Genomic DNA, 13,172 nt, shown 5'->3' on the forward strand with positions numbered 1-13,172 from the left:
GAAGAACGGAAGCCGGAGAATATCCCGGCTAGAAAGTCACCAATATTTAAGAACATGCCAGGCTGCAAGCAAAGATTAGAGAACCCCAGTGTGTGTGCGTGTTACCAGTAACACTGCATCTACAGCGTGTCAATAATTCCCATCAGACAGCCTCAGGACACGGGCAAGTAGCCAACTAACCATGGTATGGTCTTCGCGAGCAAGGATCAGGAACGAATGTCGGCGATCAGTGTCCGCGTCATGGGTGGACGATCGTGATGTAGCAGCCTGGTTGCTATCGGCCTGAACAACAGCATAGTGTGTATAGTGTATAGTACACGATGATGAGCATATGCACATGCAAGACATGCAGAAGATCTCTACAAGCTCTTGAGTATGGCTTGTGATGTCAGTAAGATGGTGCAAGCATAGTCCATGTTATCACAGATCAAACACTTAAACGTTGACCGCATCGAAAACGTACAAGTTTTCCCCACACAGCCATGGCATGTGTGAACCTTCTTCAGACATGGTAAAATACGTACCTTGCCTGAGAGCACTGTCCACATGTCCTTACAACCCTCCAGCTCAAACGTGGTTACGAGTTGCGGCCGAATCGTTTGCTGTGGGTCGTATACAAAACAGGCATACACACCCACAATGCACACAGAAAGTGTTGAGTTGCTGATTGAAGTGTTGCTGAATAACGTTATAGTCAGAAAAAAGTAGGGCTGAAACGATCATTCATTAACTCCTAATGATCAACCAATATCATTAACGATCGATATATTGGTTTTATCGATTCTTGTCGGCTCTACCCGTGTACTTCGAACACCAGTTTATGAAGAAATTCGACGATAACTTTGCTACGTTAGAAATGTGTGGCTCCGCACTGTTGACATCTGGCTGGCTCATCAACATGAACTAGAAAATTTCATGTTTTTTCGAGAGCGAAGAATCTTGTCATCACCCTCTGGCAACTGCTCTATCTCCGACCTCTTCCACAAATGAACCGAAAAGACAAAGTCTCCTCTCCCGATCTCTTTCAAAGCCACAAATCAATATTACTGCGCTTGAAAGTACATGATTTTACTGTATTCACTATCGGATGGAGTGCAAGGGCTAGAATACTGTCACTGATATGCATGCGTAACAAATCGTTAGCACTCGTTGTGAAAATAACGATTATCGATTGCACTCTTAACGATCGATATGCGAGCTATCGGTATAATTGTTTCAGCCCTAGAAAAAAGTCTCAAATTTATGGATAGCCAAAAGACTGTACTAAAATAAATGGGATTGAAGTTAGCAATGCTGTGAGAATGGATGCATTCAGCCCAAGTCTAATGGCAGTCTTACCTGAAGAATTGACAATGATCCATTCTTCCCACGGCCTGAACAGCTGACAAGCTCCAGATCATACTTGTCAACATTGTGGTACTGGCGAAGGACACACACACACAAAGACGAACAGGCATCATACAGATACAGAATCTCACGTGAACACCTCCCAGTAAAATAAATCAATACATTTATGCTGACACAATAGGTCTCGGTGGTTATATTAACGTATATCCAACAGGCACATACATGTAGTTGAACAGACAAGTTGTTCTCAGCTTGAAGACAGCCATAGTAGCTCTAACTTAAAAGTTACTGCACTAACCTCATCCTGAGTTCAGAAGTCCCAAAAAGCACCAGAGTCCACCAGAGCCACCATTTCAAACAACAGAAAACAATAGAAGTCCAAAGAAAGAAACACAGATGAGATCAGTTGGACGCTACATGAGGCAAATTGAGCCAGTGAAGTACCATGAACAAGACAAACGGCACAGGCGGCTGGAGAAACGGCACAGCAAGAAGTAAAGCAGCTAAAATACACCACCAATGAACCGATGCTGTGGACAATCAGCCACTCACAACGTACCGAGAGAAAGCTGGGCTCGCCGAGTGATGTACTGCTGAGAGGGCCCACATTGATCAAGCTATCGCACACCTACAGCCAGCAATGGGAACAGCACGTTACTCACAACATCCACAGTACTACAATATACAAAACAAAACAAAATGACCCCCCACCCCCTGCTGCAGCACTGAATACCAATGTGTACCACCAACACATGACACACAACTGCACTGTACGGCACTGCACAGTGTCAAACCTGCTGCTTTCATGTACGCGTATATGAAAACAGTCCACAGTATTCGAAGTCCACTGTTCAAAATTTCAAAATAGTGCTCTCTACCCGTGAGTAGAGCTCTCTAATAATTACAGAAGTCAGGATGTTAGACGAATGATCCCTGTAAATAGATTCACTTTTTTATAACCGGTATATTCATCGATTGCGACACATCAAGGCGCAGTGGGAACACCGGCCAATGTCAGGAGGGTGGGTATGAGCCAAGCATGGCAAAATCATGTATGCTGAAACATGGCTTGGTGCATGAGTAGATGACCAGTCTGCAAACAAACAGGTGGTCTTGTATGACAGGGCCCGGTGTACTGTACTCGTACATCAGCAGCTTCAGCCGAGGAGAAGTAGGGACCTGGCCAGTCTATGACAGACAGTATACTGGTACAGCACTGGCCACTGGGGAAGTTATTTAATGCGTCGAGCTAAGCCCCGAGAGAGCACTGTCAGTGTAAGGTCAGCTGCTTGTTGGTGACAAGGCGTTAGCAGCACCTGCACTGTATCTCCAATCCCGGACACTGGTCATGTCCAAGCAACCAGGCTAAACAAGTGAAGAGTTACCGACGACCCACTGCAATGGCGGGAGGCTAAGGTTGCAGTCCCTGACCAGGTACGATTCAGTCATTCAGTCCAAAGAGCACGCTTGATGGTTACATAGGGATATCTCCACTACGCCAATCCACTACTCTTACCTCAAACACATAGGATGTAGAGGAAGAGTCTGCGTCCAGAGACGACCCATACACCTCAAGCTCATCATCATCATCAAGACCTTTACACACAAAAGTGAAAACACAGATTGGCATTCACAGCAGATCAGTATCATAGCCACACAGATATTGATTCTTGTTTCGACAATATGTCCTCATCTTGGCGAGAAAGATGCCAGTAAGACAATGCACTAGTGATCGATGTTCCTCAGGGACCTACCTGTCTCCGGATGGCCGTGGACGCGTGCCAATGGCTAAAGTGATGCAAGGGGCTAATTAGTGATGCAGTTTCTGTGCGTGTTCTCCGTACTTGGTCAATTGGATATGGCAAGAGAAAAAAAGTTTCATATCTCTCAGACATACACAAGCACTAAACTACAGGTGCTATAAAGATGAAAATGTGCTTACAAACCAGCACTAGACTGAGAGGTAGTGAACAATAAGACAAATTGCAGATGGTGTGTTACCTGAAGAAAGCCAGTCAGATGTTGTGTTTCGACGTTTAGCCGAAGGCTCCTAAAACAGACCAAAGTGCACACACACACACACACACACACACGCACGCACACACACACACACACGCGCACGCACGCACGCACACGGACACACACACACACACACACACACACGTCTAAGCACAGCTACACACCTGAAGCTACAATGGACACTGTCGTGCTCTAGTAAGGCCAGTCCACTCTACAAGATAACAGATACTCGTACAGTCATACAAATATCAGTCACCATGACAAACACAAGGACCAATGCAAACACGGAGATACAAGGCAAATCCTACACCGATACAAGGCAAATCCTGTGCATGATACAAGGGCAACTGTGGATGGTGCTACTAAAAATCAAGTCTTCTTTGGCATATAGCACTTACAAGCTGGGATGATGTTTCCGCTGGGTAAGATGAAGATTAGTTGGGGGGTGGGACATCATAGAAAAAACACACAAAAGAACAGAAAAGGCCCGTTACAACACAAATATACAGCGGGCCATCAGCTCAAAACAACAACTCCAAAGTAGATCACAAGGCACCATCTGTGCACAAGCATGCACGTACTATGTGACATGGTTGGTCCTGTGATCCACTGAGCAGCCATATCTTGCCACCATATCAATACATCTTCGTGGACCTACTTGTATCTGAATGGGCTTGTACGGCTAACAGTTTGTCGCCAACAGGTATTACACGGCTAAAAGGCACCAATATGATCTACTTGCTCATCTTTTGACGATACTGGCTATCCCTGATAATTTTACGGAACTCCAGAAGTGGTCAGATTCCCAATAGGCGCAAAGAATGCACAAAAGAACCATCTCCCTTATTCCAGGTATTTCGTATTTTGTATTTGTATTTATGGATTCTCCACAGGCCTTAGCTTAAAGGGGCACTCCGGGAATTTTTTCGGTGGTGTGTTCTCTTCATGGAGGCCTTATATAGCCCCCAAGGAATGGGGAATCGCGAAAACTAGACCCAAAAAGTCGATATATGAAGCCAGGGAGGGCCAGGTTTGTCTCCTCTTTAGATGGTTTTGATGACGTCACGTGTGATTAGTATTCAAATTCTCTGCATTTGAAGATCTTAGTTGTTTGAATTTTCTGGTGATGAAGAACGATGTTTGGTCGACATTCCCAAGCTTCACAACTGCGGACATACTCTAAGGAACCTGAAGGACCTCCTGAGGTGCCCCAGGTAGAAGCGCAGCCTGATGAGGGCCAGGAGATTGGAGCGGACGACTTCACTGATCCGAGTACGAGGATCCCGAAATTCTCTATACGCCGTGAGGCATATGGTCAGCACAGTTTTGTTTAGACAAGCTGACGCGAAGTCGGGGTGATGTGTAACGCATGTCAAAGGGCTGTCAATGCTAACAGCTGCAGCGCTCTCTCGACAGCGAAGGTAATCGACTGCCCTCTGCATCACCCCACATTTCTGGCAGGAACACCAATCGTTATTTCCTTGTCGACCAGTGAAGTCGTCCGCTCCAATTTCCTGGCCCTCATCAGGCTGCGTTTCTACCATGTATAGTTTTCGTGATTCCCCATTTCTTGGGGGCTATATAAGGCCCCCATGAAGAGAACACACCACCGAAAAAATTCCCGGAATGCCCCTTTAAATCAAGGGAGCCTCCGTCAGGTACCTTTCGACTTTTGAGTGCACCGTAGCAGCAGAGAGTTGCCAAGACGAGATCCCAGGAACAAGTACTTCTCCGTCACAGTGCACATCTACACAACAAGTAACCAAAGAAACACACACGCACACACGCGCACACGTGCACACACACACACACAGGCGCGCGCACACACAGGCACACACACACACACACACACACACACACACACACACACACACACACACACATACAAACACAAACAAACACACACACACACACACACACACACACAAACACACACACACGCACACAAAAAAGCCCCTCGACAACTCGCCGTGCGCCGTCTCGAACTACTACACTGTGCATAGTAAATACAGGTGTTCCTACTTAGTGAATAGCGATGAACAGAAGTGCAAAGAAGAAAGTTCATCACCTTAACAGAATGTAAGTATTGACTACAACAATGCCTTTCATAGAATGCTACCATTACAAACGTAGATGATTCATGACCGAGTGTGCCTGTATGCATTCACAGCACCCAAACCATAACGAGCAGACAGGGGTAGAGAAGAGGACAAGCAGGTTGGCCAGCTGTACTTACGCAACAGGTCAGCACGCTTGCCGCCGCGTGATCAAACTGGAATCCCCGGACCATACGCATGTTGTCCGCCTTGATACACACCACATAGCTACAGGGTTCACAAAGAAATCATGAAATGGCATAATAGGTAAAATATAAAAATAAACTACAATGCGGTCAGATGACTTACACCATACGAACGGCCAAAAGATATTTATCTTTTCTGCATGGAATGTAAACAGCAGAACACCTGGCAGGGCAATTATAACCCTCGTAAAGGTATTTCAAAGTAGTCAAAATCACTTGTCTTGTTTATCTAAAAAAAAAAGAATGCCTCTCAACTCAACAGCTTCGAGTAGTCATGAATACAGCCAGAGTATAATGTCGGGGGGGGGGGGGGGGGTTCTCACATTTCTCCCCCTCGAAGAGACATGACAAAGCGATCGGAGGAGACGAAGCAAGCCTGCACTGAGTCCAGAGACATGTTAACACCCTCCTGCTGGCCTGGAAGCAACAACAACAGTGGCATGAAGCACAACGCATTAGTCATCACATCACAAAATCACCCACAAGAGCAGAAAGTGTAAGTTGATGTTGCACGACTCCCTGCACGTTCAGCGTATACAGAACAAGCATGACACACTGTGCACGGCCTTTCTTCGGGTACGCAACTGGCTTGCTCACGGAGAAAAAAACAGTATGGCTGTCCTGAAAGGAAAGAGCATACTTACGGAGAGGGAAGTTGGAGCTCGTCTCGGCAAGGGAATTCAGAGAAACGCCATACGCTGGGACACTCTGGTTTAGATACAACAGCGTGTTGACTCCAAACACAACAATACCACCTGCAACAGCAGACACAAACAAGAATAAACAAAACATCAGTAGTGGAAAACACGAGTATACACTGTATAATATGATGGCAGACTAGTGGAGAGAAAGCGAGAAAGTGACAACAGAGGCAATAGTTTTTTGGCAGCTTACCAACAGGCTTAGGTACGGGTAGAGCTTTGAAGCAGTCAAAAGGAAGACTGTCAAACGACCATATTACAGGATGCACTCGCTCCATAAGACTCAGCGAAACCGCGATTAGAGACACGGTGTCTCGACGAGCAGCGACACGCCTGCAAGAACAATCCAGGCCGACAGCAAACAATGTTTGGCACTCTTGGAAGTAAGTGTGATGAAAGAAAGGCCGCGGAGAATACGCAATCCACTTACACAAAGCGGACGGCTACAAACGCACACAGTAATCTCACAAATACAGTAAAACCTGTGACTACCGACCACCCCTTGGTGCCGGCAAAAGCGGTCTTTAGTAGCAGGTGGTCTTTAGTTAGAGGTTTGCACCGCGTGACCATATATGGATCCCATTATATGATATGTATGTCAAAATGCAGCTAATACAATTCTCCAGGACTTGCGCAATGTCATTCTTATTTCGGGTCAAACAACACTTGGAGAGACAGACGGAGAAATGGATAGAGACACAGAGAGAGAAGATTAATTGTTTGCAGACTTCAAATAATTTGAACGAAACTTCCCCAGGGAACGTTTGACTCCTGGCTTCAGAAGTAGCAGTTACACGTTCCCTGGGGAAGTTTCGTTTTGCGTTGGGCTTCAAATTTCTTCATGCGATCAAGCGTACCGACTGTCCTTGTTGTGACTCCTCAATTGCTTGAACGCGATCCTTCAGCATCAGGACCTTGTGGTGCTGCTTTGTTTCGGGTTTCCTTGATGCCATCGTCGATCCGTCTGTATGACTGGGGTGACAGAGCCGCCCAGTCTTCGTTTCTCCTCCGAGAAGTAATATCGATCACAGAGCGCTTTCGATGCGCTCTCCAAGACGTTTCCTATCATGTTTATTCTTGACAGCGCTTGAAATTTTGACAGGTGTAGTGCAGTCCACACCGACTCCACGGTCACCTGCGTTCATTTGTTCAGCTGTAGTATCGAAAGATTCCTTTCAGGACCATGGAAAATCAGCAAAATTCCAAGAAGGAGCTTCGAGCAACATTTGATTTCCCACATCGCGGTCGCTAGTTACGGGTCAAAAATCGTCTTTGGGACAAGAAAAGGCGGTCGCTGGTCGCGTTCAGCAGGTAGTCGCTAGTCACAGTGCATTTTGAATGTGAGACCTTCCGTGCCTGGCGAAGTGGTCGGTAGTACCAGGCTGGTCGCTAGTCACGGTGGTCTTTAGTTACAGGTTTTACTGTAGTACCAGGCTGGTCGCTAGTCACGGTGGTCTTTAGTTACAGGTTTTACTGTAGTACCAGGCTGGTCGCTAGTCACGGTGGTCTTTAGTTACAGGTTTTACTGTAGTACCAGGCTGGTCGCTAGTCACGGTGGTCTTTAGTTACAGGTTTTACTGTAGTACCAGGCTGGTCGCTAGTCACGGAGGTCTTTAGTTACAGGTTTTACTGTAGTACCAGGCTGGTCGCTAGTCACGGTGGTCTTTAGTTACAGGTTTTACTGTAGTACCAGGCTGGTCGCTAGTCACGGTGGTCTTTAGTTACAGGTTTTACTGTATATATTTGTGTTATACATGTATGTCTTAGGCAACTGACCCACATACACAGTAAACAAGTTCCCACGAAAGACTCCACTGGGCCACATACAATACTACCTGTGGTCATACAATTGCAACTCTACATGCAGCTTGGACAAACCAACACTTGCAAGCGAAATGCACACACACGCACACACACACACACACACACACACTTACCCAGGGCATGTGCGGGTTGGCTCGAAGAGGACAAAAAGAGTTGGCTCAAAGTAACCGTGGAGGAATTGGATATCCAGGACGTTGTGTAACTTGGAGTCCAGAGTCTGTAACTCCACTTCATAATGAGGCAGTGTGGGAGAGCGCCTGATGAAACCAACAAAACGAAACATAGAGAATTGAGTATTGTACCATTAGTAATAAGTAGATCATGACATGATTACACATACGAAGAGAAAAGGTCCAATTGTGTTCTAACTCTTAAGTTACAACACATAAGTGCTTCATGCCATCGCCATGATCACACAACTGATAATAAAAACCCAGGGACTGATCATTTACATTGATTATGCGTGAGGCATAGCGCTGAACCGTTGGGGGGGGGGGGGGGGGGGGAGGGGGACGATTTGGGCGGGTGTCAACTCACATGCGAAATGCAAAGGTGTCATAATACACCGGTAATGCAGGCATGGCTTCTATAATATTAAGAGAGGTGCACTGCCACAGTGACATGGACAATCACACACACTCACTTCGGTGTTGAAGGCCGGTTTTTGACATGACTGTACTAAGTACATCATAGTTGTACATTTGGAATTACAATTGTTATTATTTGCCATGGCGACCCCCGTAAGTCCACATAACTGGCAGGGCAGGGTTGGGCCTTTTTCTTTTTCTTTTCTTTTTTCATTATACTGGACTATAATATATACCGGCATGGTCGGCACCCGATCTTCATGTTGCCTGATGATTGCGTGAGCATGAAACTTAAAGTAGCAGCAAACAAGCCTTGATTGTCCTTGTTGTTCTGTTGTGTACTGGACTACAATATAAACATTAGACTGTATTTTCAGCCATTTATGAAAAGAAAAAAAACAATCACACACACCCAGCTGGAAGAATCAGGTCGACACTTGCAACAGGGACACTCAGCTCAGTGCCCATACAGTACAATGTACTAAAAGATCTACTACTGTGATATCTTCACACACACATATGCGCATGATGCATATGTGCCATGTCTAGAATTGTGGGGTAGTAGAAAGCTGCAACCCAGGCAGAATGCACGGAAGTGATCTGCAGCGAGGTGAAGAAAGCTGCGAACCAGGCACAAAACACTGAAATGAACTAAAGCAAGGCGACAAAATAGACGCCGGGATGTATTTTCGACTTACCCAGCTAGCTGCTCATCTTGGCGAAACGGACACACAATCAAGTAACGGTCGTACACAACAAGAACGGCACAGCGATTCTCAGGATCGACACGCAGCATGGGCCTTAGTGTGGGATGGAACATGCCACCCTATCACACAACAGCGGAATAAACAGATAGCACACTGCACATCATGCACTGTGCAGATAGACAAGGTGTAAACAACTGGCTCCCTCGCAAACACAATCTCTATAGTCCTGGCATTACGCACAGTGGCACAGTGGCACAGTGGCACTGTGCACTACTCACACCCACCATCTACATTGTACAAGTATATATCCATGAATCAACCCATGGCAGCAGCAGCATTGAAGTCTACGTGCCGCAAGAAAGTTCCATCTTGGCAATGCAATAGGCAGAACTGGAAGGTAAGGTGAAGGTAAAGGTAGTCCATTATCAATTCTGACTGTGTGGCCAGGAGGTGTTAGACACCTCTTACTTCAATGAGATTGACGTAGTGAGGGCGGTGCTCGTCTCTACTCCCTCGTCGCTATTGCCTCACCAACTGAAGTCAGGAACCAAATTCCATATGGGCCTCCTGAGGGTGGAAACAATCTTCACAGTCTCATGTTTGAAAGGCCAATGCTCTACAGTCCATTTCAAAACTATAGACGCGTACCTAGGCAAAAACCGTTATGCCAGCATCTATACCACATAAAATCTGTGATCACTTTGTGCATAATTTTTTCCAAATTGGGCGTCTGTTATCCAATCGTTTAGAAACTATATGAGAGTAATTGTGGAGCGGTCCTGAGCAATATTCCGAAAACTATTCTCAAAAAGTCCCAGCCAAATTTGAAATATTTCAAAAACCCTACGCGTCTATAGTTTTGAAGTGGACTGTAGTAGACTAACCATTTAGCCAACCACGCAACCCGAACGGAAAGAGCTCCCAATAAAAAACAGACGGCTAAAATATTTTGTTGAGTTCATGAGACACAGTCATAATCTTACTCGGAACATCTCCTGCTCAGCATTGAGAATGGCAAGCGTTATGAGATCATGTGTTGCTGGGTCGTATTCCACTAGAGACACCTGCAGTGACAACACACATCAGACAGCCTGAATAACATGACCACTCCCGACACCACCTTACACAACGACTGGATAGAAGAAACGTGTACAGTGGAAATATCCTTCTGGAGATTTGAAAAAAAGAAAAGAAAAAAAAGGTCACTACAGCAAAACCTGCCAAGATGTTACACTCTGATAAGGTAATCACCTGCCTAAGAGGACTACCACAACTACATGTAGGTCCAAGGGATGCTATTTTCAGTCAAAAGACCCTATACGGAGACCACCTGTACACAGGGACCACATTGGGAAAGTCCCTTGAGCGGTCGGGTAAAAACAGGTTTTACTGCATATTCGATCCGTCACTAAACCCGATGGGTTCAAGTGAATGGGTTCGAGTGAACGGGTAGAAAAACAAAACAAAGAAAGTCACGCATCTTGCATCTTGGCTATACAGTATCTCTATCTTGCGTTCGTAGAATCTCATGGCGCTTACCTTTCCATCGTCGAACGCAATCAACAATGCATCTTTACCACCAGCACCAATCTGTACTGACTGCAGCTCTGTTACAACTCCATGAAGAGAGCACCGGAACAACAGTTCAAGCTTATCGCCGCATGACGGAGAGGCTGAAGGCCAGGGAAAAGAATAGTCAAGTACACACATGCACACACATACAAACACGAACACACACGTGAGCACACACGCATGCACACACACACACACACACACACACACACACAGGCGCGCGCACGCGCACGCGCACATGGGGTGTTACATTAGTCATGTTGGAGTCAGACTAAAGATGGCTCAAAGCAAATGGGTGGTGGTCGCTGCCCTGCTAACACAAACACATGCAAGATCAAGAACACACTAAAACGTGTCCAAGACAGTCTCTTCAGACCCAGGCAGATCATCCAGTACCCGCTGCTACCAGCAGCTATGGTACGCAGCTGCGGCATGATGACATCTGTAGCTGGTCCGATTGGTCAGGCCATGGCCGGACCAACTGTTTGGCTATCACAGCATGTGTACTGCTACTGCCAAGGAGGTCATGTGCACCCGTCATACAAGACGGGGAAGTATTAAGGACTCTGGTATGGCCGGACCAATCACAAACTACCTGCGCCCGTCCCGCTGTTTTGTTCATCACACTAACTAAAGCACATTTGCATGATGAAATGTGTGAAGAGAGCAAATTCCTTTGATTTCTTACTTGATATCCTTGAGGCAATGGTGCTTTGTTGAAAGAACTCCTGAAGCAGTCAAGCTCCAGTCTGTACGAGTATACGACGGGGCCATCTTGATTTGTCTTCGGTGTTTTGATCTACATGCTCTGGGACGCTTCTCCTCACGACACACTTATATCTCGCTTATCCGGACACCGAAGTTACGGGTACCTCGTTCTACCGGGCACCCTACCGGTGAGTTCGAGTGGAAATATTACTACTCTTTTGCCATTTGTTGTGGAAATAGTGACGTCATATGCCAGATATCTTGCCCTTCCCCATCAAAACGTATGCAATTCAAAGTTACGGACACTTCCAAGTTGTGGGCAGTGCCTGGTCCTGGGCCACCTGGATAAGAGAGATACGAGCGTACATGCAAAGTGCACTACGCACTATGCGTTTACATGAGAGTTTTCAACCCGGGTTGAAAGTCTGTACGATGGGAAAATTAGGTCTTTACATGAAGAGAGTTGACCCGGGTCAATTACTGACATGCTGACAAAAGTCCACTTCTAGAGCCCTGTATGGTCGCGTGACTACTTTCGAGCTAAATTTTCCTGTGCTGTGCTGTGCAAACCTGGTGTGAAATACGCACAGAAGTACAGTAGTACGATTTCTCGATTTCAACTCGGGTCAACGCAGTGTGTCATGTAAACGCTCCAGTCAATCTGTGTTCATGGCGGGTTGAAATCCGACCCAGGTTGACTCAACCCGGGTTGAAAACACTCATGTAAACGCAGTATAAATGTATTGACTCTGTCTCAAGCAAATGTATGCATTGCTTCTTGCAAGCAGTTCATGGTAGACCTCAGTGTGTCCTGGTCTACACAGATGGGTGTGCACTGTGTGACATTCACCAGCTAGAGAAGAGATACATGGCCGGTGAACCACGCACTCCACAAATACCTACATGAGCTAGATCCACGTGTCTTTGCTTTGGTCTTCTTGTCTGCAGCCTTTAGTGGACAAAGGTTGAAGCAAACATGGACGAATTTCAATTTAGAACAACTACAAGGACCCATGCATGACTTGTGACCGTTTCACACCAACCTCAACTTCGCGAATTGCAAACACTTGAAGCTGTGTGGTGCCGGCTACAACCAAGTTTTCCTCAGAACTGGTTACAAACTTGCATGATATGCAATGTTCAATGGCAGTTGGCCGATGAGGCTGTCTCATCAACGAATACATTTCTGCCCAACTTCAAAAAATTCTTCACTAACGGCAGTAACGCAAACCACTTGGCTCAAATAATCCAGTGCAAAAATAAAATGAAGATCTACATTCTACTTCGCTACCTACAGACCATGGTATACAACCAGCCAACAAAATGCACTGAGACAATTCGTGTTGTGAAGGCCAGGCCAAGAAAACAAAATTGTTTCCAAAAAATGGAAAAGGTTCAAAAGTCA

General features: G+C 46.0%; 1 protein-coding gene across 1 annotated transcript in view; it reads right to left on the reverse strand.

The window, feature by feature from the left end:
- Nucleotides 1-13,167, reverse strand: part of LOC135805322 (cleavage and polyadenylation specificity factor subunit 1-like) — a 34,940-nt gene extending 21,773 nt beyond the window's left edge. The window contains exons 1-18 of the mRNA XM_065319343.1: nucleotides 12,811-13,167; nucleotides 12,671-12,716; nucleotides 11,027-11,160; nucleotides 10,471-10,551; nucleotides 9,479-9,606; nucleotides 8,307-8,450; nucleotides 6,563-6,702; nucleotides 6,313-6,423; nucleotides 5,992-6,085; nucleotides 5,603-5,690; nucleotides 5,029-5,113; nucleotides 3,765-3,784; nucleotides 3,349-3,397; nucleotides 2,864-2,943; nucleotides 1,907-1,975; nucleotides 1,339-1,419; nucleotides 525-602; nucleotides 181-282 (exon numbers count right to left, since the gene is read on the reverse strand). Coding sequence (XP_065175415.1) covers nucleotides 181-282; nucleotides 525-602; nucleotides 1,339-1,419; nucleotides 1,907-1,975; nucleotides 2,864-2,943; nucleotides 3,349-3,397; nucleotides 3,765-3,784; nucleotides 5,029-5,113; nucleotides 5,603-5,690; nucleotides 5,992-6,085; nucleotides 6,313-6,423; nucleotides 6,563-6,702; nucleotides 8,307-8,450; nucleotides 9,479-9,606; nucleotides 10,471-10,551; nucleotides 11,027-11,160; nucleotides 12,671-12,716; nucleotides 12,811-12,951 — 1,671 coding nt within the window. The 5' untranslated portion in view covers nucleotides 12,952-13,167. The remainder of the gene's footprint in view (nucleotides 1-180; nucleotides 283-524; nucleotides 603-1,338; nucleotides 1,420-1,906; nucleotides 1,976-2,863; nucleotides 2,944-3,348; nucleotides 3,398-3,764; nucleotides 3,785-5,028; nucleotides 5,114-5,602; nucleotides 5,691-5,991; nucleotides 6,086-6,312; nucleotides 6,424-6,562; nucleotides 6,703-8,306; nucleotides 8,451-9,478; nucleotides 9,607-10,470; nucleotides 10,552-11,026; nucleotides 11,161-12,670; nucleotides 12,717-12,810) is intronic.
- Between the last annotated feature and the right edge of the window lie 5 nt (nucleotides 13,168-13,172).

This window comes from Sycon ciliatum, chromosome 1 (genome assembly GCF_964019385.1).
Source record: "Sycon ciliatum chromosome 1, ocSycCili1.1, whole genome shotgun sequence".
NCBI classification, from domain to species: domain Eukaryota; kingdom Metazoa; phylum Porifera; class Calcarea; order Leucosolenida; family Sycettidae; genus Sycon; species Sycon ciliatum.